The following is a 27,370-nucleotide window of genomic DNA, read 5'->3' as shown; positions in this document are numbered from 1 at the left end:
AATGGTAAAGGAATGGTACCTTTGGTCCAGTTTGCTCAGGCGAGCCTGGGAGCCTACGATAAGCAATTCAGTTTTATCGTCGTTAAGGCAAAGACTGTGTGTGGCCATCCAGGCTTGGATTTCTAAGTAGATATCATTAAGCTTTTCAGCATCTTCCTCATATCTACCAGTGAGCGTGATGAGGACCTGGTAACCTCTTCGGTAAGAAGGCACTTTTCTTTGGTGCACTGCCTCTGTCTTCCAAACTCAAAAGAAAACGATTACATTTCTGAATACAATTTTAATATGTAGTAAAGTAGTACACCATGTATTTTGTTCATTGTCTGCCAAGTATTTGTTTTTTATGAGAGGTGGAAAAGCAATGCTTTGTGTGGTATTTCTGCATTTGCGTATACCGATACATAGTCGTAGCTTGTTCTTTCCTCCCTGCAGTGCATTTAGCCAAACTAGAGGAGTTACACATGTGGGTGCACCTACTCAAGACACTGTTAACAACTTTGACATGGCACAGGCTTTTGTCTTTTTGTCTGACTGCATTGGCAGATGTCATGCTTTGTGGACCCTCACAGCCCCTTGTCAAAATGCCATGGAACCACTGTCTATTGGAGAAAGAAACATAAGTGACCCTTGCATGTGTTAAGTTACTCACCCTTCCCCCTGCACCTGCTGCAGCTACTAAACTCAATCAACCAATGCAGCAACACAATATGTGCAGTACTCTTGGGAGATATTAAAGTAAAACACTCCACCATCCTCCTCCTGGTTCATATAAAACACAGTCTAACATGAACACTAATCACCATTTCCCCTCATACTGTGCCTTTGCTAGATGATGTAAGAACCATTAGCACCCTGGTGGGGGGAGCCAGCCAATCAGGTGGCTAGGAATGTAGGCTTGAACTGTTGGTGAAAGCCCACCCTCCATCCCATCTGACGGCCGGCTCCCCCGCTGCCATCTTCCCATTCCCCCCCACCCTCCATCCCGTTCTTTTTTTTCTGTCCCTTCCCAGTCCCCACTTACCTTATTTCAGTGGCGGCAGCACTCCCCGCCGCAGCCGTTCCTTCCTCTCAGCACCTGCACCAGCACCTTTCCATGGCGGCCATTCGCTCGGGCCGTTAAGTTGGGATGCCTAGCCGTTACCCCCGTTCCAGCCCTTGGAACAGGGGTTTAACGCCACAATAGAAACCTTAAACACACTGTTAAAGGCATAGTTTGGTTTCACATTTAAGTTAATGAGGAACTATGGCATTAATTGAGTGTCTACACATTTCAAATGTGTCTTTTTTGTGGTCATCATTTTTGTGAACATATTTTCTTGTATTGACATTTCATGTTTTGGTTCTGCCATGCTCTAACCCAGCTGGTGACCAGTAGCGTGCTGCACAAGGTTTGCAGGTTCCTCTGCAGCGGAATCCTTTTGTCATGAAATGAACAAAATATCTATGAACTTCCTGATAACTTCCCACTAGCAAATGAGCACTGCCACATACTTTTGAAATATAATTCTAAAGAAAATAACTAAAACTGAATTTCACAACTAGCTCAGGAGGTCTCTGCACTGGTCCCCCTTTTGTGCTACTAGGCCATCATTGCTGCCCTGTTTAAAACCTCTAACTGAAGTGCAATGGGGTAAGGGGGCGGTGGGGGGTGTATGTGTGTGCGTGTGCGTGTGTGTGTCTCCACACTTCACAACCAGGAAGCAGGAGGTTATCACAGAAAGTTAATACTGCACTTAATACATAGAAGAACTACTTGGTAACTGACGAAAATGTCATATTTCTTAGAAATCACCCTTTTCTAAAGGCATTCATTGTTAGCCTGTGAGTTTCAGCATTCCTTCTGCTCAGAAAGGACTGCTGAAGCCTTTTCATCAAGTCACCAAGGGCATGAACCTTAATCGGACCCAATGGAATATGACACTGCATACTAACTGGTCACGTGCTTGACATTGGCGTGATCAACTGTGCATTTGATGGCACAGGTTCAAGTAACTTGGGTTATGGCAACAAAACCTGGAAATGGTTTGTATATTGATGGCAATATCTGGCATATGATTGTCATATCTGGCATTTGTTGTCAGTGCTAAAGCATATAACAATACCTGACAAATGATGCTACTCCTTCGACATATTTGGAAATAGTTGGCAAACTAAGTACATGATGTCAATGCCTGAGTAGGCATTACTTCTGGGAGGGGCCTAGGTGAACGCCATGAAACTATTGTGAAGGCTTCCCTATCACCTCCCGTCGCACATCAAAGGGATGTTTTGCTTTTTTGAGATACATTGATCAATTTCAGGTCAGTGCTTGGTCACTTAGTGGGCAATGAAAGTTATGCCAATCCTGATGGTACATTTCTGTGGTAAAATAGAAGTTTGGTTCCCATTAAACAAAGTGTCATTGGAATTCTAACTGCTTTGTAAAGTAGAGGTGACCAGTGCTTAGCAGATTTAAGAATAACTGAGTGTATGGGATGTGGCGATGCACGACAACCATGAGCCATGGCTCCTGTGAGCTTCCACTCCAGCCCTGAAAAATACTTTAAAGAATGGAACTGCATTTATCCCAAAGTAGCCAAAAACAAAAGGATGGCCATCAGACGAAATCCATTACTACAGAAAGGATGAAGGAAGCATTGCTGAGCCTGTCAGAGTTCCTTTGAGCCTCTGACACGGGTGTGGCCACCATCATCAAAATGGCACCAATGGCGCTTAACCTAAGCAGCCTGTGGAGGGAGGACACCCTCTTCTGAGGTGGTGAAACCTGTGCTGACTTCCCCGCTCTGCTCCTGGAACCAAAGAGTTGCAATTTCACACTGATAAGGCACGAATAGCAAGGTAAACGGGCCACAGGAGAAAAGAAAAGATGTGGCTACCTCAGACCAGGTCATTGGGCGCAAACCAGTGCCCTGAGATGCCACTCAAAGCTGTGATTAGCACTGTACTACTTTCCTGGTGAGGCACAGAGAGTCGGGTGGGGGGCACTGCGACAGGGCCGCAATGGGCCACAGACATAATCTATACCTTTGCACAGGGTGGCATCAACTAATCTCAAAAGAACCTCAAGGTGCCCAGATGAAAATATAAAAAATCTGAAATCGATATGAGAAAATGGCAAAAGCTACTGCTTCAAGGTGAGCCCATTCCCTGGACCATCAACTGCCAAACACTAAAGATAGTATGAAACGGCTCCTGAGGGAGACATCCATGGAGAACAAGGCTGATATGTCAGCGCTTAGGGAGACATAAAGACCCAGATAGTGCAGTATTAGTCCGTATTAGTCATGTTGGAGGATTCTCAGCATCAGTTGTGAATGACCATCTGACTGATTACATTCAGTCTTCCAAAAGATTCTGCAAGCACTGGAAACTAACAGTATTTGCCTTGATCATACCCATAGATCATTTACCCAAGATCGGCACAGAATAGGTTGTCATCGAAAGAGTGCATTTTCATTTACCCAAACAACAATATTATGGGTAAAGTCTGGCAATGAGAAGAAATGGTTCTGAAAGGCCATTTATTGCATTTGTACAAGGATCTGACGGGGATACTATGCAAAAAGAAGTGGATTTAAAGAGGTAACAATAGGGAGAAAGGTATCCCTTACAAGTGGGGCCTCCCTTATATACTACTTTACACAATAGATAGCCACTTGTACAACTTTCAAAGGGAAAGACCTTCTGGGACTTGCACTTGTTTCAGTTGCACAGGCCCCATCTAATGAATGCACACAACCACCTAAACTGCAAGGAAAAGACGAAGGAGCGACAATTGGGTGAACCAACAAAGGCTTGATCCTATTCCGAAAGAGGACTCATAGAAGGAGGAACGACTCATACAAGCAAGAGTTGCTAAACAGAAACATAAGAACTGGGTGAAAGCCCAAAAACCTCAGCTCGAACAAGATGCCGAAGCCATGCTGACGAGACTTGCAAATAAAGACGCTTGCGAATTTTGGAGGATCATAAAGGAAGAGTCCTGTCCTGACTCTGCGGTGCAACTCAACATGGTAACTGCAAGTGACTGGGAACAACACTATACTGAGCTCTATGCCAAGAAGGGCCATCTAGCTGACTGTGCTGATTTATCAACTGACGAATGGGATCTATCGTTTGATGAACACAATATTTTAGGTATCATCAACAGGGCAAGTACATCAAGAGCCCCAGGCCCCGATGGTTTGACAAACTTTACCCTTAAATAACATCCGGAAAAATGGGCTGAGCTCTGTGGTCTAATAATAACATGGATTGTGAGAGAAATACACTCCAGCATCATGGAAGTCCGCTACAATTGTCCCAATATTCAAAAAAGGGCAACAGGTCGGATCCCAAGGATTACAGACCAATTTCTCTTCTGGACGTTTTGGGCAAGGTCTATTCCACACTGCTACAACAGAAATTGTTGGCCTGGATTAAATCTACCGGGAGGTTTGACGTTAGACAAACAGGTTTTGTGAAAGGGGTAGGCTGTGGGCTCAACCTTCTCATCCTGAATACCGAGAAAATCGAAGCTATAATGGCAGGAAAATGGGTCTATTGAGTATTCATTGATCCCTCCCATGCGTTCATAGCATCAACCGTGAGCTCTTATGGGAGAAGATGCGCAAGTGGAACTGTCTGAGTAGCCTGCTGGCAGCAATTAAAGATCTACACACCAATACCAGCATAAGAATCAGGCTGATCGGAGATGCACCCTATTTAATCTAATTAAAACCTACTGTGGGGTTAAATAAGGATGCCCTTTGGCCGCTATCGTATTTAATCTCTTCATATCCGACATAGGGGACGAGTTTGATACCATCACCGCATTACATCCAAAAATTGGCACTAAAGAAATAAACTGGATCCTCTATGCAGATGATTTGGTTTTGCTGGACTCTAGCTAAAAATGGCCTAACTATTAACACAAAGAAATCTGAAATCCTGACACTGCAAAATCTGGTAACAAATCCACTGCAAGGAAGAAAAAACAAATGATATTTGGGAAAGGAACAGGTGAGGTCGGTCTCAAATACTAGATACTTAGGTATGCAAATCAGTGCTAGCCGTAATGATATGATTTGGGTCAACTCCATTAAAGGCAATTTTTGCCAACTAGCCATACAGGCAGCAGCCCTACAGAAAAAATATGGGAAATTCTCTCTGCTGTCAGCCATACGATTTTACAAACAAAAAGCAGAACCTTTGACGCTACATGGTCCTGATTGTGCCTTGGGATGTCCGGACACAATTTGGAACACACTGGAAAACATGTTTTGGTCGAAGGTTCTGTGGTTGCCTAAAGGGATTCAAACGGTGTGTTTAAGACACAAACTAAACTTGACATCCCTAAGTTCGAGAGTCTCTTGGAACATGTTGGCTCTCTATCGCAAAATATCCATCAAACCGACCCTACCCCAATTTGAGATACTGCAGTTTTCAGATGGCCTAGACAAACCCAATATGCTTGTACAGTGGATGACACGATGTGAGCAAGTAATGGAACACTACGATTTAAGAGATGGAAACGCTTCACACAAACCCAAATAAAGTTATGGAAAAACTTTTTCAACAAGACTGGTATGAAACTGGCGTGCTTAGACGCAAACAAAAATGGATGCTTTTGCCTCCACCAGAAGCAAAAAAACGTAACGAAATCCAGAAATAAAGTAAAATTTCCAGATAGACTTATTTCTGAAATTTTGTTTAAATGCATTTCAAACTAAGGAAGTTAATATTGAACCAGAGTCCATAAAGCACTTCACTCTATATTGTTTTGCATTGCGATAAACGAGAACTATTTACTTGGGCAGGGTTCTGGGTGATCATCAAACATTGAGTGCCGACGACTTGTGGGTTCTATGTTTTGAAGACTCAAAAAGAAAACTAACGATTGCATTAACATCTTTCTTATAATTTATTGTTAAAGAGATTTAATGAAAAATCAATTGTCATCTAAGAAATCTCAATGCTATGTAAAGTGAGTAGAGCCTCAGATTGTTTTATTTCTGTTTGAGATCACTTGTGGTTGTTGTTTTAGAAAAATGCATCTAAGTGCATCAATTCCAGCCTATCAGATATTTGAAACTGGAAATGAGAGAATGCAAACCACACTGCTGCAAACTTGGAAAAGCAAGCAAGATGCAATTTTGGACGTCGCCGGTATAAATAAACCAGATCTGCTTGACTGCCCACAAATAGCCAAGAAGAAACTTGAGATCTGGTGCTGGATTATTAACCTAGAAAAACGTGGAAACTCAAAACAGCGCTCACTCTAGGAGTGGGTGGAAATAAGCTAAATGAACAACCAAGATACCTGTTGCACTGCCGATCACGATACCATTGGGATCAATTTTTAAGATTCAAACTAAATGCTCTACAGACAAAAGATATGCTCTGGTTAAGACAGAATAAAGAAGCAACTGATAATCAATGTCGATTCTGTGCCATCGCAACAGAATCCCTAAAGCATTTGCTCATAACATGCACAGGAACCATCAGTCAGCGTACTTTACATCTCGGAAAGTTTAAACCATTAGGTGACGACATGGAAACATGGTGGCCATATGTTGTCTCTGGAACAAATATCAACCTATCCTGCGCCGTAATGGACTACTTGGGCATGATACTAAGGAATGAGACGCAACTTGCCTCACGAAATCCTATAAACTTGAATTAAAGTAGATTGGCCAACATGACTACCTGCTCAAATTGAGGATTCTTTGTGTTTCTTTCCTAGTAGCTGAGAGAAAGGAAGACTGGATTAATAAATGTAACAAGTTACATTTTTTTGTTATTAAACTGAAGTTTGCAATAAAAAAACTAAACAAAACTATGCTAAAATGTTGCGTGGTGGAGACTAAGAGGTTTGAAAGTGGAGTGGTTTTCAGAAATCATTTGCCAATCCTAATACCTATCTTGCTGGCTGGTTTAAGGGACAGTGTAATGCTATATATGCCAGTTACGGTCATATGTGGTGCAGAAGGTGGCCAACCCCAAAATCTGTTTTACTCGACTGTTAGCAATGGTCATTTACCTCTTTGAAGTACAATGAGACATGACTTGGGTGATGAAGAGGGTTCAGCAGGGTTAAAACAAATGACCAACTGTATTACTTGGTAAGACAGGGAACGCCCCACTTCCATCCCCTGATATTGTTATTAAGCCTTTTATGAAACATGTTTTGTTTGGTATGACTGATTTTCACATTTTGGGGTATTTTGTTGTATTCTTTTTTTTTTTTACTTAGCCATCTTTGCAGGTAACAGTGAAAGGATGATGGCAAGGTAAAGGGGCACATTGGCTGAATCTGTTGGGCTGAAAGGGCAAGGGGGTGCATGGTGTTGGTGCAGATTTGGATAGGCGGGAATCCATTTGAAATTACTTCAAGACCACAGAACATGAATGAATTATTAATTGGTACCTTCAATGGCCAGACTCTAAATTCACTGCTGAGGAGAGTACTAAATGTTTGTCTTCTTCTCTCAACTTAACATGCATCAATTCAAGAGGGTTTCCAATACAGTCGAGCCAGGTGATTTTACGACAAGCCTCCAGGAAGTTCACAATACATTTTACTTAAGCAGACATGGCAATGCCGCCAAATGGAGGGTTTTATTGCTTTGAGCATCACGGCATGCTTACCGGGATGCTGATCGTTTTTTGAAGTTGAGAAAGAGCATGGTTGCTGTTTCTCAACTTTAAATAAAAATACAAAACAAGATGGCTCTCATGGTCAAGGGAGAAGGGAACTACACATAGTCCCTTCTCCCTTCCCATTGCGGATATTGCGATGGAGGGGAAGCGCCAAAAAACAGTGTCCCAGGTTCCCAACGAGTGATGAGGCAGCTGCAGATAAGTGGGGTCGAGATGGGGTGGGGGGAGTGGGCGAGAGAAGTGGAACTGGGGAATAGGGCAAGAGCACATATGCCCACTTACCTGTTGCCCAGCAGGAAAATGGCTGCCTCCCCCTCTCACAGGAGATGGAATGCAGGCTGAGAACATGGGATTTGCTTTGAGGTAAAGCCTGCATTCCGTGCTCCCTGATTGGCAGTGAGGCCGTCTGAAACCCCCTCTGGGGTGTTAATCCAAATTCTATTTTTACCCCATATAGTTAATAGTTTGTCAAAAAAGGGTAATTTTACTAAAAGTGGTAATTGCATGCAGGGGAGAACCAACATTAGCAGTTATGCATAGTTCGGCAACCTACCTGCATTTTTTCACGTTTACAAAACGAGTGGAAAATAGAAGCTGAGAAAACAAGCACAATCCTCCTTATTCTTATTTTAATCCCCGTTTTAAAAAAGCATGTAAATATTGCCTGTAAATTACATTATTGTATTAAAAACAGTTATATTGCCTTCGAACATCATGCAGCGTAAATAGCGTAAATGTGTGTGTGCTTCGAAGTCTGGGAAGGAATGCACAGAGGAAAAGTTAATTATGTTTTGTGTTCCTTCGCTGTCTCCAGATTGAGGAAAAGGTCCCGGGAGTGAAAAAAATAAGGCATGAAGGAGTGAAAAAAATAAGGCATGAATGCTTTTACACCTGACTTACACTCTGGAGCCTAGAAAATTACCATCTCTATTTTTTACAGAATTAAATATATCATGCAGCACCTGTGACTAATATTAGCATAAGAAGCAAATTAACATTACAAAAAATTGGCATCAATAAACTGTTTGAGGAAAGCCGTTCTGTGAGGTGCTATTTTTGATTTTTCAGATATATTGTAAACATGCTCTGACTTGCCTTTTGCTTTCCTTGATATCTTTTAGGCCCTCCTATTCTCCAGACCCCAAATGGATTCAAGTGCCTAGACTGCAGCTCCGACCAGTCAGCCACTGGCTGCACAGATGTCGAAGATATTACCTGCTTTGGGAATGAGAACCAATGCGTCAACTTTACAGGAAATGCAGAAAGACCAGGTGATCCCGTGTGATGACTTTCCTTCCATGACTGATCGAGGCTCCATCTGTGCGATCTGTGTCAATGTGATTTTTCTTGTGTGAATTTCATTCATGTGGACGAAGACTTTCATGTATTTGAAAAAAATTACAATATCTTCCTGTCTACATGCGACTCTAATGCCCACGTGATTAGTAAACCCAGAGACTGCTTTATTGCCAGTAGAGGTGAATGAGGTATAACATGTTGTGCATCCCCTTTGGACATGAAAAAAAAAAAAATATGTGAGGGTGTTCATGCGCATTGATAACTGGTTAATGTCTAACAGAGGTCTTTCGGACAATCTTCAGACGTTTCATGGTTTGGCTGCATCTCTATTTTTGATCCTTTCTGGTTTGTGCCCTGACACAACTCCATTCTACGAAAGTTGGCAATGTCCATAATCCAGTTGCTGCATCTGTTGCTGGGCCCATGCGCACAACACAAAGAAGGCCCCTTCTGCGAAGACAGTATTTTTCATTGCAGCCTAGAAGGCTTTAAGGGATAATTCAGGACCGGGAAATGTCTGTGGGACCATGTGACACCAGATGCCATACAATGTGGCTGACATAGGATCATTGGACGAATACAGAGTTTTAAATGTTATCACTTTACAATGGCATGGCAGATATTTTTTCGAATGTCTACAATCTTAAAATATTCGACGGAGAGACTGGTTGTGGTAAGAAAAACTGTAAAACGATTGTGAATTATTCAAATTCGATATGTACATTGGCCAGCTTATGCTGTGAACTCTGAATGTGCAGTCAGAGAAATCCAGCATTTCCTGCCATGCCAGATTGCCTAGATCATTTCATGTCAGGTGGCCATTAGAAGCAATGTCATCAGATCGTCAAAGAGCTTTTTGAAAGAACAGTTTAGCCAACTCACGAAGATTGGCAGTTACGCGAGTAATGTATGCAATCCATAAATTACACCTCAGTGTGGCCCGAAAGTAAAAGAGGATATGGTTTGCACAAAAAACATGGTAAACATGCTTAATTTACAATAAGTTCACTTCTCTGTTGTCACTTCCTGCACACAGTGCCATATTCACAGCATTTTGTGCTTTTCACACAACTATCTGCTACATAAAGGTATATACACTTAGCTGTAAGTTAGTTAGGAAGATAGTTGTGGGAAATGCATTTGCAAATATTTACAATTACTCAGGTTATTTACGATTTGTGGATTTTCACAAACAGTTTTTTCCTCCCATACATTTTCCCTATCACGCCCGTCTAATTGCCCTCTTAGGTAGATTTGTTGGTAGGTTGTGCATGAATTAGAAGCTCAGGGTTTAAGCTGCTTGCTCATAAACATGTGCAGTTTCTGAAGACACCACTTGACCAGTGAGTCATGTATGACTTGCTTTGTGAAGTATGTTCAACTGAAACATACAAACCTTTCCAATTCTATATTGCGCTTAAATCTGGAAAAAAGCTTTGTGAATCAACCCATCTGCATCAGGTCACCAGGAACGCAGACTTCATTTTTCAGTGAAAGCCACATTCCATGCTGGTAGAATTGCTTCTCCTGCAGTCTGACTTTTTTCTCACACCCACCATCCCCCTTCACATTAAAGACCCTCAGCGCAATCAGGCCTATTGATTTGGACTGAGAGCCATTACAGCCCTAAATTCTAATACAATTTTATAACGCTTACTAATGCATTCTTACAGCTTTGCGGTACTGTAAAAATACCATCTTCGATATATAAATATTTTTCTTATGATGTCTATATATATGGCACTGAGAATGTGAAAAGCCATCTCTAGACTGAGACCTTTCTAAAATAGTACACAGTGGAAGAAAACATTATCTCCTGATGACCCCTGGACCCCAGTGGAATGACTGATGTCACAGCCCTTTTATCCTCACATCCATAGCTTGAGGCCGTCTGAATCAATAAATATGGTTCAATGTTACAAAAAGTTTAATGTTAGGATGAGTGGCATGAAAAATGAAATGAACATCAAGCCCAGTGTGACTTATATACTTGTATTTATATTTACTTGAAGTAAAGGGATGTCAATTTCTATCAGAAATGACTTGCAAAGTACATTTTCAGATAGCGAAGGCATGCCCCTGAAGAGTGCATTATAATAGCACAAAGATTAGAACAAGTAATGAACAAGGTTGGAAGGGTGTGAAGAAAGCAGGCCATAGACCAGTGACAAAGAAACATGTTATTTATGAAGAGAACATTAATGCAGGGAGCAAGTTCTGCAAACTTAATAGGAGTTCTGGTCACATTTCTTTCATTTAATGGCATTTATAGTGCACTCAAAAATCAGCTTCAGAACGAATATACAAGTATAGAGTTGTGGGGTCATGTGGGGAGGATGGGTGGGGTGGTGGAAAAGCTCCATCTTTGGTCAGTAGGTGAAGTTTGAGCCAAGGTTTGCAGAGATTCACAGTCGGCCTGGCTTTGATTGCAACGGGCAACATATTCCAAGGGAGAGAGGCAAGTAGAGAGAAAGAGCAGAAGGGAGAGAAGACACGTGGTGGCATGGGGCAGTGAGGTTCAGTGTAGAGGACGAGCAGAGGGAATGAGATGGTGAGTAGACAGATACAGTTAGCTACTGAGGAGAAAAACCATTGATAGCTTTGCAGGCTAGGAGAAGGAACTTGAAAAGGTAGTAGCAGTTATGCATCGAGTGCCAATAAGCATGGTGTCGTAGGCAGCCATGGGGGAAGATCTGGGTATATTGCAGTGAGTTGGGGTAGCAACGTTGAGGACTTTGCCTATAGGAAGAAAGGAGTAGAGAGGAAGGCCAAAGAGTAGACATGAGCAATATTTGAGTATGCTGGGCACAAGGGTGAAAATTTGAGTTTTTGGTAATGGTGTGTAAACAATTTATGAATTTTACAAATGTTCAAAAGGTTAATACAAGCAGCAGAGTCACTCGAAGTGATAAATGTAGTTGGAGGCAACTTTCAAAGAGGACCCTAAGGTTGTAAGCCTTGGTTGAGGGAGCAATGTGCTTAGATGGGGAGGAGATGGGGCTGACTGTGGTGGCTGGCAGAAACAGCTCAGCATGAAGGAACAAAGCCATCTTGTGGCGGTTTTCAGTGAGACAACTAATAACCTCTTCCGAGATGGCTGTTGTGAAGGAAGGAAAGGAGAAAAAGATGCGAGTGTTGTCAGCAAAGAGGTGATAGTGAAATTCAAAGGATGATATAAGGCTACCTAGAGGAGAGGTACCAGAGGGTGCAGAGCTGATGCTTGGGGGATACTGACACTGACAGTGGTGGGGTTAGAGGTTTGCTAGTTCTAGAATTTTTAAAATGGAGCGACACTGAAGGTAGGAAGCAATCCAGGCTAGAGCATATTTGTGAAATCACACTCCTGCAGGGCAAGGATGATAGCCTCATCGACAGTGTCTGTAATGGAAACAAGGGTTAAGTGAAGCAATCACGGTACAATATGTGCAGAAATTCAATCACATCACACTCCTGGAGGGCGAGGATGATAGCCTCGTCGACAGTGTCTGTAATGGAAACAAGGGTTAAGTGAAGCAATCACGGTACAATATGTGTAGAAATTCAATCACAAATGGCACCTACCAATGGGTATGCTGGGGAATACTTGTAAGTGGAGAGGGTGGACAGCATACCTGACAGATCCCCACTAGAGTGGTGCAAGTGAAGGAAAAGATGTTTGACCAGCTGTTGTAACACCAGTGACTGGAAGGCACTTGGCGTGGAACCAGATGAAAGCTCAGGTAGGAATCTGAATATGTTGAGCTTAGTACAGAACAGGGAAATTCCAAGGCAGTCCGGTTACACAGACCAAGGTGAGCAACATGGGAAAAATCCACAAATCCAAAGCGTCAAAACCAAACGTGAGCGCAGAGCAGTCCGTATAGCCTCGCCGAGTCTGTAACAATTAAGAGTCCGAACCAAAACAGAAGTGTTGTAGCAGTGGAGGAAACAAGAGCGGGTCCTTAAAACGAAAGCTGTGGTCAAAATCCAGAATTAACAGAAGTTCGTAGCAACTTGAGTAAATGCCGTAAGCTGGTGTGAGGACGCAGTTGTGAAGCACTGTATGGTGCTTCTGGTGTTACTTTATACCATAACCTTGGTACGCGATCACGTGACCGTGTCCCTCTCAAGATCGCGTAATCGTGTCTTCCGGACGTGGATCAGTCTCCGGGGCAACTTCCAATCACAGTGCAACCCCAGCCGCCAGGCACAGTGTGGCCGTAATGAAGCATGCTTCTGTTTTGGAATACGGAGATTGCGTGCAACTCGGCCCCCACGTTGCAACCTGAGAGGATCAACCCGAGTACTACGTGAGTGTAGTGTGTGAATACTGGAGGTGTCATAACATGAAATAGTAACATCGGGCGTACATGATGCATGACGGAATGCGTGACAGAGTCCCCCCCCAAAGGCCCACGTCCCAGTGGGCAAGAAGAGTGAGACTTGTGGAACTGAGACACCAGGAGAGGGGGGGTGGACATCACCCACGGGTTCCCAGGACCTTTCCTCAGGGCCGGACCCCACTGAATCCACCAAGTAATACAAATGTCCCCTCCTGAATCTGGAATCAAGGATCTCATGGACCTCATATGCACCCAAGGAACCCTGCAGGACAGGTGAAGGAGGCAGGACAGGTGAAGGAGGCAGAACTACCCGGGAGGTGACAGGACAGGGCTTCAAAAGGGAGGTATGAAAGAAAAACAGGGTGAATGCGCCAGGTGGCAGGCAAGGAGAGGCAATACGCAACACAATTGATGACTATGGTAATCCTGTAGTGACCTACGTACCGAGGTTGCAATTTACGACAACCGAGAATAGGGAGGTGCTTGGTGGACAGCCATACCCTGTCACCTACCACATAAGAGGGTGCTGTTACGCGTTTCCTGCCTACCGCACGACGCATAGAAACATGGGCTTCATTGAGATTAGCGAGGGCCTGAGTCTGTATGGCTTTTAAGTCCCTAAGGCAGATGTGCGCTACAGGTGTGTGCGAGGCAGGAAAGTCAGGAATAAACAGAACACAGGGATGTTGACCATATAAAGTGTAAAACGGTGAGAAGCCAGTGGAAGAGTGTGGAGCATTGTTATAGGGAAACTCAGCGATGTGCAGAACCTGATGCCATGAGTTTTGGTACTGGAGGGACAAGCAGCGCAAATACTGCTCAAGAATTTGGTTAACCCATTCTATCTGCCCATCCATCTCGGGGTGATAGGATGAAGAGAATCGTGCGTCAATGCCCAATAAGTTTCTGAGTGCCCTCCAGGAGCGGGAGGTAAACTGAGAGCCCCAATCTGTGATTAGAATAGAGGGAAGGCCAAAGAGACAGAACACTGAATGAAAGAAGAGACCCGCCAAGACAGAAGTGGAAGGGATACCCGAACAAGGAATAAAGCATTCCACCCAGATCGGGTCATACTTCTTTATTTGTGGCATGTCCGTGATAAAATCCATGGTTACTGTATGCCATGGTTTGGGAGGAAGGGGCATAGATTGGAGCAGGTCATGAGGACGTCTGTTACGAATTTTGCACTGGGCACAAATGGCGACGTATTTGTAGGTGTCCCTACGTATAGTGGGCCACCAGCACCAGCGTTTCAGAAGGACCAAGGTGTGTTTTTGGCCAGGGTGACCGTTGATAATCGCATCATGGGACCACTCCAGAGCTTGGGTACGCGTTTCCTGCGTGGGTAGATAGAGTCTCTCCTTTACGAAGGGTAGACCATCCTGAAACACTGGGTCCCAGTCGTGTAACACATCTGAGTTGTGAGACACCCATTGACGAACAGACTGGAGTAAGCATGGGGGTGGAGTACAGAGGCAGATGAAATGTATTTTGTCCAACAGGGTATCAGGAAGGACTGGGAGGGAATCACTACCAGGCAAGCATGACAGGGCATCTACCTTACCATGTACAACCCCTGGGCGGTGGCGAATAACGAAATCAAAGGCCGAAAAGAATATGTGCCAAGGGACCTGGCGGCTATTGACACAAATTCAGGATGGTCGGAGTAAACAGAGATGAGGTGCTTAGCCCCCAATAAGTGGTGTCTCCAAACCTGAAATGCGTCTTTGACCGCTAACAATTCTTTCTCAAGAACAGTGTAGTGCGACTCTGTGGGTGTGAACTTGCAGGAATGATAGGCCACTGGATGCAAAAGCCCAGTAGTTGGACAAACCTGGGAAAGGACCACACCCAGGGCATAAGACGATGCTTCTGCTTTCACCACAAATGATTGGCCTGCATTGTGATGCTGCAAAATGGGGGCTGTGGTGAAGGCGGTCTTTAAAGTCACAAAGGCATCCTGATGTGTGGGTGTCCAAACAAAGGGGTTCCTTGGGCTAGTAAGTTTGGTCAACACAGCGGCAATGGCAGAAAACCCTGAGATCCACCTATAAAAGTTAGCAAACCCCAGAAAAGACTGCAGGGACTTGATGTAGGCAGGGGTGGGCCAATTAAGGACAGCAGATACCTTGGATGAGTTCATGGAAAGACCCTTGGACGTGATGTGAAAGCCCAGGTAATCCACCTCTAACGTGAAACAAGCATTTCTCAGGTTTAGCGTATAATGAATTTGCCTTGAGACGAGCAAGAACCTCTGGGACATGTTCGATGTGTACTTGCATGGATGGAGAGAAGATCAAGATATCATCTAAGTAGATAATCACATAGATGACAATGATATCGGGGAATAGTTCCTTCATGAACCTTTGGAATGTAGTCAGAACGTTACATAAAACCAAAGGGCATGATGGAATATTCATACAGCCCGTGCCGGGTACAGAAGGCAGTTTTCCATTTGTCGCCCTGTCTCGCCCAGACCAGATTGTAGGCCCCCTGAGATCAAGTTTGGTAAACACAGTGGCATGGGTCAGTTGGTCAAGCAAAGGGTTGATCAGTGATATGGGATACTGGTTCTTTATTGTAATGTTATTGAGTTGTCTATAATCTACACAGGGCCGAAGACCGCCTTCCCTCTTCGGTACAAAGAAAATGGGACTGTCCGTGGGCGATTGGGAAGATGTAATGTGTCCCAACCGGAGTGAGTTCTGAATATACTTCAGGGCTTGGTCTTCGGACGGGGATAGGGAATAGGGAATAGATAAGACTGCATGGTATAGCAGCCCCAGAGACAAGGTCGATGGGACAGTCGTATGGGCGATTTGGGGGTAGATGCTCTGAGCAACCTTTGTCGACACGTCAAGGAAGTCATGGTAGTCTGAGGGGATGCCAGGCGTGATTGCACCTACGGCGTGATTAGAAGGGTCTTGAGCCATGGATGGGGAATCATCAAGGGACAACTAGCAATGGCCACCAGAGCTTGGGAAGGGGAATCCATGCTTGTAGGTGAAGATAAACAGTGTTCCTGACAATGAGGTGACTCGAAGAACACCTGGCCCTGGGTCCAGTCAATTATTGGGTTGTGAACCCGTAACCACGGTATTCCGAGGATTATACTGAACTGGGGAGTGGTGTTCAAATCAAAGGTTATAACCTCTCAGTGAGTATCATGCATGACTAGTGCCAGAAGGGTGGTTTGTTGCCTAATGGGACCTGAAACCAGTAGAGAGCCGTCCACGACTTCTACAGGTTCGGGTGGATTTTGTTATGTATTGTCGATTCAAGGACGCGGCAAGTGATATATCTATATAGTTGCCTGTGTCCCCGGAGTCTATTACTAACTGGACCTGGTGTCTAGTGTTGTCAGTAGAGAACAATAAAGCATGTACCACCATGGGTTGTGTGAGACTGTATGGCTGGGATGGTATGGAGGGGGTCGAGTGTAGGCTCATCCGTGCCCCCAGATCTACGGACAAGCCTTCTGAAAAACTGTGGGAGGTTTTGGATGCCTCAGACATTCTTTAACGAAGTGCCCGTTCAGACCACAATAGAAACAGTCATTGGAGTTCATACGTCGTTCCCTTTTGGTGGCGGAAATAGGACTATGTATTCCTCTATTTGAATAGGTTCTCCCGAAGGATCACTGGAAGGTGGGCCGGAAGGAGTGAAAGAACAGGGTGTCCTTCCTGTTTCGGTCTTGCGTTCGGACCTTCGAGCGTCTACTTGGAGTGTTAAATCCACCATTTCAGGGTACTGGGCAGGCAGCGTGTTAGCACTGCCAGGGCATCCTTTATGGTGTCGTTTAACCCTCTGTAGAATACAATTGCCTTTTTGTTTTCGGGCCAGGCAGTTTCTACTGACAGCTGGTCAAGTCGGGTGATGTACTCAACCAATGTGTTTTTTCCTTGGGCCAAATCCAATAGCTCTAGGTCTCTGGTTTGTGCTTTGTATCGAGTATTGAACACCCTGGTCATTTATGCCACTAGCAGATTGAAATCGTACAATACAGGGCGGTTGTCCTCCAATAACGGGCTGGCCCAGGCATGGCGAGGCCAGATGGGAAATAGTGAAGGCTGCTTTAGTTGTGGAGTCAGGGAAGGCTTCTGGTCGACACAGGAAGTGAAGCTTACATTGATTCAGAAATGTTCTGAATTTCCGGGGATCGCCTTGGAATTTTTCAGGGGCTGCTAGGGGAAAAGGGGTAGGGACATAAACAGGATTCTATGGCGAAGTGGGATTTGAGGGGACAGGCTGGGCTGGAGGATCCCCGAACTCAGGATCTAGCGGGAGGGCGTGACATTCCCTTTGGATGGTGTCTAACCATTAGTATATGGCGGTGGTGGCAGCCGCCATATCAGCCCTTAGTACTGTGATTGCCTGGACCAAGGCAGCCACCGGGTCCCCTGCGGCGGTATCCATAGTCTAGGCAGCGGCTTCACAGTTTGCCAAAACTGGTTCTTGTGAAGACTATATATACCTCTGTCCCCAAGAACCAGTCAGAAAGATATAAATAACTCACTGACCAGTCATTGAGGCCACAGGTGGCTGGAACGATGCACCGGGTCCCCAGGTAGATGCAATGGAAACAAGGGTTAAGTGAAGCAATCACGGTACAATATCTGCAGAAATTCAATCACAAATAAAGACAATGGGCCTCATTCCGAGGCTGGCGCTATCCATGGAGTAAATAGCACCATGGTAAGCAACCATGGAGCTATTTACTCCATGGAAATCCGGCATGGTGAATGGAGTAATTACCGGTCCATTCCAAGGTTGGAGGGACCGGTAATTCCCCATTCACCATACCGGTTCCCCATCCCCATTCCTGCCCCCATAGGGCTCAATGGGAATGGGGAAGGAGTAAATTACGGCACCGTAAATTACGGTGCCGTAATTTACTCCAAGGTCCCTTTGCGGGTTGGATTTTTAACGCCTGCTAATAGCAGGCGTTAAATGCCAACCCGCAAAAGGGAACTCGGAATATGGTGGTAAGTGTTAACGGTCACCGTTGCCATTAACGGTGACCGTTAACCCTTACCGCCAGCCTCGGAATGAGGCCCAATGGCACCTACCAATGGGGATGCTGGGGAATACTTGTAAGTGGACAGGATACCTGACAGATCCCCACTAGAGTGGTGCAAGTGAAGGAAAAGATGTTTGACCAGCTGTTGTAACACCTGTGACTGGAAGGCACTTAACGTGGAACCAGATGAAAGCTCAGGTAGGAATCAGAGTATGTTGAGCTTAGTACAGAACAGGGAAATCCCAAGGAAGTCCGGTTACACAGACCGAGGTCAGGAGCGTGGGAAAAATCTGCAAATACAAAGTGCCAAAACCAAATGTAATTGCAGAGCAGTCCGTATAGCCCCGCCGAGTCCGTAGCAATTAAGAGTCCGAACCAAAACAGAAGCGTCGTAGCAGTGGAGGAAAAAAGTAGGGTGCTTAGAACGAAAGCCGTGGTCAAAATCCAGAATTAACAGACGTTCGTAGCAACTTGAGTAAATGCTGCAAGCTGGTGTGAGAACGCAGCTGTGAAGCGCCGTACGGGGCTTCCAGCGTTACTTTATACTGTAACCTTGGTAATGCGATCACATGACCGTATGCGTCTTACATGATCACGCAATCATGTCTTCCGGACGTGGTTCAGTCTCCAAGGCAACTTCCAATCACAATGCGACCGCAGCCGCCAGGCATAGTGTGGCCGCAATTAATCATGCTTCAGTTTTAAAATACAGGGGAAATTGCGTGCAACTCGGCCCCCACGTTGCAACCTGGGAGGATCAACCTGAGTTCTACGTGAGTGTAGTGTGTGAATACTGGAGGTGTCATGATGTGAAATAGTAGCATCGTGGCGTACATGATGCGTTTTGGAATGCGTGACACTGGTGCAGCTTGGCCTGCAAGCCATTATCCTCATTTGCACAACAGGTACATGTGAAAGATTGTCAATAAATATTAGGCGAGGATCACTTTAGACAGGAGCACAGATATTGTGTGAAATGCATTTAAAGTGGCATCGCTGATCACAAACATTTGCAGGCTGAGAGCACAGAAGAAGAAAGAAGGAAGGCAGGAACCTGTCCTGGACACAAGAGATAGCGGTTAACAATGTGTTAGTGCCTGGAAAAAGGGAATAGAAACTGCAGAATGGAGGCAGAAACCCACTCCACTGGGAACAGGATAAGGGCTATGATGCGTTTGCTGACACAGTCACAGGTGTTTCATGGTTTATGTCAACAGATGGCCCACCACGTCTGCTCCAGTGTTTCATGGGTTTTTAGATGGTTTTGAAGAGTCACTCACTGTTTTTCCCTTTCAGGTGTTTTAAGACTGTTAATAAGAGTCATATTGCAAATCATTGTTAGATTTATACATTTCATACTTATCAAGTACGATATGATATGATATATGATATGATATGATACGATATGATATGATAAGGTATTTGTAACGCGCCTATACACAAGTGTTTCAAGGCGCGACGAGGCAGGGAGGGAGGGAAACAAGGGGAAGACAGACAAACGATCCTACTAGGCCAGGTGTCATTCAGATCGCGCAAGTGCAGAGGTAAGGGGAAAAGGAGAAAGTGCAGGGGGAGGAGGTGGGGGGAAAGTGCAGTACAAGGTAAGGGAGTAGTTTCTTACCTGTAACTCCATTTCTCCAGCATTGGTATCTTTCATGGATTCACATGCTTAGAATATTCCCCGTCGTCAGACTGGGAACCCTCGGTAAACATATATAGTCATTTTCCCTAGGAAAAACTTCCGACACTTGTGTGTCCTATCCCCATCCACGTCCTCCACGGGGCCGCCCCACGCACGCCCCGTTGGACGTCATGGTATATAAGCCCCGCCCCCGCGGGACCCTTCAGATTTCGGCCCCTCCAAAGGGAACTGGGGGATTACCCCGCTTATGTACCTAATTTTACATTGCAGTCCGGGGAGGCCGGTGGGCGCATGTGAATCCATGAAAGATACCAATGCTGGAGAAATGGAGTTACAGGTAAGAAACTACTCCCTTCTCCAGCATTGGATCTTTCATGGATTCACATGCTTAGAATAGATTGTAAAGCCCCGACATCAAGAAGGAGGTGAGAGTGCAATGTTACGTACATTCGTAGAGACACACCCAACTTATTATACTGATGCGAAACGGATTTACACAGTACAATGCTGAGTTTATATGACTCAAGTATGCGCCCTCTGTACATGTATACATATACGATAATTAACCTATATCTAGGTAGGTATAAATATGTATGTTCATGTATACGATTGTGACAGTTTTGGCCAAGTAAACGACAGCATTATCATCGTAATTTTGGCTTACCTCACTGGAAAAGGTGGCGCAGCACTGCCCGCCCCATCTGAACCTCATCCGCATGCTGTTTTTCCAGACAGTAATGGCGCGTAAACGTGTGTGGAACAGACCATGCCGCCGCCTGGCAGATGTCTGTCAGAGGAATTCCTGCCCATAGCGCCGCAGAGGAAGCCGTCGATCTCGTGGAATGGGCTTTTGGGCGAACTTGTAGAGGTCTCCCGGCCTTGGAGTGACACAGGGTAATTGCCGAGGAGACCCAGCGAGCCAAACCTTGCTTGGAGATAGCCTTTCCCCTCGCCGAGGGACCATAGGCGATAAACAACTGTCTAGTGGTTCTGATATCTTGCGTTCGTTGCAGGTAAAATTTTAGCGCCCTTTTGACGTCTAGAGTGTGAAGGGCCTTTTCCGCCGTCGACGACGGGGATGCGAAGAAAGTAGGAAGCACCAGGGTCAAGTGCTTATGATAGACCGACGGTACTTTTGGGATGAAAGTAGGGTTAGTCGATAAAATTACTTTGTCCTTAAAGAACCTCATATATGGAGGATCTATTACCAATGCCTGCAATTCCGATATTCTTCTAGCTGAAGTGATGGCGACTAGGAACGCTAGTTTCCAGGATAGGAGTTGTAGGGATGAAGAGGACATTGGCTCAAATGGAGGTTTCATTAAGGCAGCCAGAACCACATTCAGACTCCACGACGGTGGGAACTTTTTTGTAGGAGGGAAGGTTCTAAAGAGACCCCTCATGAAATGCTTCACTAGTCTGTCACTGAATAGTGGTGAGGACTGTCTCCTCCTTGTAAACCTTGAGACGGCCGCCAAGTGTACTTTGATGGAAGATGATGACAGTCCGCTCTCCGCTAGGTGAAGAAGATACGGAAGGATCTGCTCCGGCGTTACTTCCAGAGGGTGAATATTGTGTTGTGTTTGACACCATGTACAGAATCTTTTCCATTTGCATGTATATGATTTGTTAGTAGAGGGGGCCCTAGCCGCTTGCAGAATCTTACGGCAATCCCTCGAGACTTTCAGGTTCCCGAACTCTGAGAAGTCAGGAGCCATGCAGTTAAGTTGAGGCTGTCCAGGTTGTGGTGCCATACAGTTCCCTTGTCCCTGGACAGGAGGTGTGGCACTTTCTTGAGTGGTATCGGTTGATCCAGAGACAGATGGAGGAGGTCGGAAAACCAAGGTTGTCTCGGCCAGTGTGGAGCCACTAGGATGATCCGGCACTTGTACCTGCGGATTCCCTGGATCGTCCTCCGTATGAGTGGGAACGGAGGGAAGGCGTAGAGGAATTTTCCCGTCCACGGAAACGAAAACGCTTCCCCCAGGGAGCCTATTTGGGGCCATCTGCTCGCGAACCGGGCACATTTTCTGTTTTCTTCCGTTGCGAAGAGATCGATCGATGGGGTCCCCCACCTTTGTAAGATGTCTTGTAGTTGACTGGAGTCCAGCTCCCACTCGTGTATTTGTGACATCGTCCTGCTCAGGGAATCCGCCTGTACATTCTTCACTCCCGGTAGGTGGTACGCCACTAAGGAAATGTGGTTTTTCAAAGCCCAATGCCAGATCTTTTGAGCTTCCTTCGAGAGGGTCCTGGATCTGGTGCCACCTTGCTTTATGAGGTAAAACATGGCTGTCGTATTGTCTGTGAGTATTCTTACTTTTGATCCCTTGATATGCGGGAGGAAAGATTTTAGGGCCCATCTCACCGCCCTTAGTTCCAGCACGTTGATATGTAGGCGTGACTCGGTCGACGACCACCTGCCTTGGGTTTGATGGTTGTTCATGTGTGCACCCCAGCCCGACAGAGAGGCATCCGTAATGATGGTGTTCTGAAATTCCGGCTCTTGCAGCGGAACCCCTCTGTCCAGGTTGTGAACGACTTTCCACCATTGGAGGGCTTCGACCACTCTTTCGTCGTCGACGGTTATTTTGTCCGACCAGCGGCCTATGGCCTGTTTCCATCTGTCCGACAGGAACTCCTGTAGGGGTCTCATGAATAACCGGCAGTTTTCTACTAGGTGGATGCACGATGCCATGGTGCCTAGGAGCGCCGCATATTTTCTTACTGGCATCCTGCTCTGCATACGAAGTTGGTTTGTCAGACGTTTGATCTTCGACATCCTTTCTAGGGACGGTTTCACTATCCCTGCGTGGGTGTCGAATCGAGCACCCAGGAACTTCAAGCTCTTTGAGGGCTGTAGAGAAGATTTTTCGTAGTTCACTGCAAATCCCAGACGCTGCAGTAGTCGTAAGGTGGTCAACAGGCTGTCGTTGGTCGACGCTGGGGAGGATCCCGTCACAAGCCAGTCGTCGAGGTAAGGGTATACATGATGCCCTTCCTTTCGCAGCCAGGCTGCCACGGGTGCCAGACATTTCGTAAACGTTCTTGGGGAGGACTTCAGTCCGAACGGGAGCACTGTAAATTGGTAGTGTGTTTTTCCCACTAGGAACCTCAGAAAACTCCTGTGTGCTGAGCGCACCGGAATGTGAAAGTACGCGTCTTGCAGATCTAGAGACGCCAAGAAATCGTCCTTTTGGACGGATCTGATCACCTCCTGTAGTGTAAGCATTTTGAACTTTTGACTCAGCAGGGATTTGTTGAGGTCCCGCAGGTCGAGGATGGGGCGCCACTTTCCATTGGGCTTCTTTACTACGAAACAGCGTGAGTAAACCCCTAGGCCTTTCTGTGATACAGGGACTAGTTCGATGGCGCCTTTTTTTAACATGAGCGCAACTTCCTGAAGCAAAATGCCTAGATGTGGTTGGGACAGGTGTATAGGAGGACGTCTTGGAGGTTTGCATTTGAACCGTAGGGAGTGCCCTCGTCTCACCGTGTCCAGAACCCACTGGTCTGTCGTGATTGACTCCCATTCCTCGATGCAGCGTGACACTCTTCCTCCTAGAACGTCATTGTTGGTCTTTTTGTTTCCCCGTCGATGACGAGTAATTGGGACATCTCTTTGAGGATTGGAAATTTCTGCGTCGGGTTGAGGACTGCGAGGCGCGTCTGTACCCTTGGGACGGATACGACGACCTGCCAAAAGCTCTATCTCTGGTTGCTGAGAATCTTGAGTTTCCCGTAGCTCCTCTGAAGGGGCGAAAGGAACGAAAAGGCTTACCGATTTGAAGAGAGCCCAGCGAGCGCGCCGTCTCAGAGTCCTCTTTCATGCCTTTTAAGGCCTCGTCCACCTTCTCACCAAACAGAAGGTCACCTTCGAAGGGCATGTCCACGACTTTATATTGCACTTCGGGTCTGAAGCTGGTGCACTTGAGCCAAGCCTGGCGTCTTAGGACAACTCCGTTGTTAATTTGTTTAAACCCCGAATCTGCCAGGTCCACTGCTATATTAATAGCATGGTTAGATGCTTCTTCGCCTTCACGAACCAGGGACATAGCCGTTTTTCTGTGCTCCTCTGGAAGGTGGTCCATAATAGGTGCCAATTTGTGCCACATCTCCCTGTCGTATCTGGCCATAATTGCCAGGGAGTTAGCTGCTTTTACTGTTGACGCCCCCACTGACAGGACCTTTTTTCCGAAAGCGTCTTGGCGCCTAGCCTCGGAGTCCGGGGGAGTAGAGCATTTATGCTGGGCCTTTGCTTTTCTCGTCGCCGCCGCCGATACCACCGAGTCAGGCGTGGGTTGCGCCGAGAGGCATTTTGGCGTCGAGTCCGGGACCTTAAATTTCTTCTCTATGCGGCCCTTAACCGCAGGTTCAGAAAATGGGTGTCGCATAGTCTGGACGCCTTCTTTCCACACATGGACCAGGATCGGAATCGAAAAGATTGAACGTCTATTTTTTCCCATGTGGTCAAAGAGAAAACAGTCCTTCTTTTCTTCCTGTTGGGCCAGGCCGAACTCCTTGCAGGCCTTTTCCATCATGGAATGGAAGGCGCCTATGTCATCCGGTGGTGATGGGTGAATGGGACTTTTAGGGGGTTCCACTTCCACATCCGAAACCCAGGATGGGTCCCTCGATGGTGAGAGGGAGATATCTGATGCTGACCCATGGTCAGAGAGGGAGTCCGATATCTCACCTTCCTCCTGGATCGCAGGGGTAGGCGGAACTACGACCGATCTAGTCGGGCGGTGCGAAGGGCCAGGCTCGTCGACGAGGGAGGTCGTCGGAACAGGAGGGAGCCTTTCGTCCAGCGATTTTAAGAGTGAATGTAAGGAGGAGAGAACCTCCATGGATAGGGAAGCCTGGGCGCTTGGAGGCTGGGTACAGACTTGAGAGCAGGTTGCGCCAGAAGGAAATCTGGGTCGTAGGCCGAGGTCTTCCAGGCTCACAACTCTGAAGCCGTCGTCTTCTTTCGAGGTAATTGATACTGCTTGATCTTGCAGCAGCGTGTCGGGCAGTCCCATATCGAACACTTCTGGTCTCCAGGCCAGAACTTCCGTCGACGAGGGTATCGTCGATGTCGACCCCGTGATTATGACAGGCGATTGTGTCAGAGGGGGTACCGACATGGTCGTCGTCGTCGTCGTCGACGATGGGCCTGCAGGTGGCTTTGGCGGTCCCGCTTTCGCGGTGCTCTCCTTGCGTGTATCCGCATCTCTACTCGCGGCTGATCTGTGTTGATCGCCCGAGGAGGATTTTGGCCTGTCTTTCTCTTTCTTCGACGAAGTCGACGAGGATTTCTTCGTCGATTCTTTCGACGAGCCCTTAGTGGAGTGACCTCGTGGCGCGTCCTTCTCCGTAGGTCGTGTTTTCTTGGCCGGAGGTTCCGATGAATGTGAGCGTCGGGGGTCCTCCGATGTTTTTGCCGAGGCGGCACTGCGCACCGAGCCTACCTCTGACTGAGGGTACGCTCCCGCGCCATCGTTCAGCCACAAAATCAGTCGCCGATTCCGGTCCTTCAGGGTTTTCTGTGAAAAACCCTTACATATATCACATTGGTCCGCCGAGTGGTGAGGATGGAGGCAGTAGAGACAGTCTAGATGGCCGTCCCCCTCATAAACTTTCTTCAGTCCACACGTGGCACACGGGCGGAACAGAGGTTTACCCGACATCCTGAAGGGACCAGATAACAAAAGAAAACTCGCAGGAGTTAGAAATTTTCGATAAGTATCCGTAGAACTACACGAGGAGATCCCACTATCTTTGGAGACGGTTGAAATCTGAAGGGTCCCGCGGGGGCGGGGCTTATATACCATGACGTCCAACGGGGCGTGCGTGGGGCGGCCCCGTGGAGGACGTGGATGGGGATAGGACACACAAGTGTCGGAAGTTTTTCCTAGGGAAAATGACTATATATGTTTACCGAGGGTTCCCAGTCTGACGACGGGGAATATTCTAAGCATGTGAATCCATGAAAGATCCAATGCTGGAGAAGTAGCGTAAATAAATAATAAATAATAAATAAAAAGGGCCAGCTGGTGGCAAGTGCGAGGTAAGTGCAGAGCAAGTGCTGGGAAGGGGGCTGTAGGGATACAGTGACAGTCCCACAGTGCAGGGGGAGCAAGGGAGGCAGTGCAAGTGGAGAGTGGCTGGGCCCTGGACCGAGGTCGCTGAGAGTGGCCCAGATGCAGGTTTAGTGCAGAATTCAGTGGGGAGTTAAGCAGGTTTAGCAGGGGAGAGGGAGAGAGAAGGCAGAAGCGAAGAGGAAGGTTTTGAGGTGCTTCCGGAACTGGAGATGGTTCTCCTCAAGTTTCAGGGAGGTAGGAAGGCTGTTCCAGAGGGAGGCCCCTGCTGCGGAGAGAGATCTACCCCCAGCTCGTTGCTTCGAGAAGCGGCTGACCATGAGGGAGTTGGAGACGGATGAGCGAAGGGCTCGTGAAGGAAGATATTTAGGAAGAGAGAGTTGAAGGTATTTAGGCCCCAGGCCCCAGAAGGCCTTGTGGACAATGCAGAGGGTTTTGAACTTAATCCTCGCAGCCACTGGGAGCCAGTGAAGAGATTTCAGTCCTGGAGAGATACGGTCCCTGGGCTTGAGGCCAAGGACAAGTCTCGCAGTTCTGTTCTGGATAAGTTGCAGAGGGCGGAGAGTGGAGGCAGGCAGATTAAGATAGAGGCTGTTACAGTAGTCCAGCCTTGAGAGAACCAGGGCTCGGGAGACAGTGAGCTTCTGGGGGAAGGAGAGGAAGGGAAGAATACCTCTGAGGAGGTGCAGCTGGTAGTGTGACTTCTTAGAGACGTCAGATATATGAGGAGAGAAGGAGAGTGTGGAGTCGAAGATGACCCCGAGGTTTTTAGCCTTGCAGGTAGGGGCAGGAAGGGGGCCAAGGGAGGCCGGCCAGAGAGCTGCAGGGAAGGAGGGAGTGGGTGTGCCGATGAGTAGAATCTCAGTCTTACTGGCGTTAAGGCAGAGGTCATTGGCGGCACACCATTCCTGGATAGCAGACAGACAGTCGGAGATGAGGGAAGGAGAGGAGGAGGCCGAGGGTAGCCTGAAAATGAGCTGGGTATCGTCCCCATAGCACTGGAAGTAGGGGCAGAGAGCGGCGATGCGGTGGGCAAGGAGTGCCAGATACTGGTTGAAAAGCCAGGGAGAGAGGTTGGATCCCTGGGGGACACCACAGGTGGAGAAAAAGATGTCAGAGAGGAAGGAGCCCATTTGGACCTGGGAGGGTCGACCGGAAAGGAAAGAGGTCAGCCATGCCAGAGCCTGACCAGTGATACCCAGGTTATCACGGAGACGGTTGAGCAGGATGGCATGGTTGACAGTGTCAAAGGCAGAGGAGAGATCGAGCAGAATGAGAACACAGGGAGTGTTGGAATCGAGGTTCAGGAGCAGGTCCTCACGGATGTTCAGGAGAGCAGTTTCCGTGCTTCTGGCCGCTCTGA

The 27,370-nt window shown here is 46.7% G+C and overlaps 1 protein-coding gene across 1 annotated transcript in view; it reads left to right on the top strand.

Annotated features, from left to right (window-relative positions):
- LOC138521590 (phospholipase A2 inhibitor and Ly6/PLAUR domain-containing protein-like) overlaps nucleotides 1-27,370 on the top strand; it is a 176,952-nt gene that overhangs the window by 135,281 nt on the left and 14,301 nt on the right. The window contains exon 4 of the mRNA XM_069634539.1: nucleotides 8,763-8,912. Within this exon, the coding sequence (XP_069490640.1) occupies nucleotides 8,763-8,912 (150 nt within the window). The remainder of the gene's footprint in view (nucleotides 1-8,762; nucleotides 8,913-27,370) is intronic.

This window comes from Ambystoma mexicanum, chromosome 1q (assembly GCF_040938575.1).
Source record: "Ambystoma mexicanum isolate Mex_15411 chromosome 1q, UKY_AmexF1_1, whole genome shotgun sequence".
Taxonomy (NCBI): Eukaryota; Metazoa; Chordata; class Amphibia; order Caudata; family Ambystomatidae; genus Ambystoma; species Ambystoma mexicanum.
The sequence above is the reverse complement of the archived record's forward strand: the minus strand, read 5'-3'. Positions and strand labels throughout refer to the sequence as shown.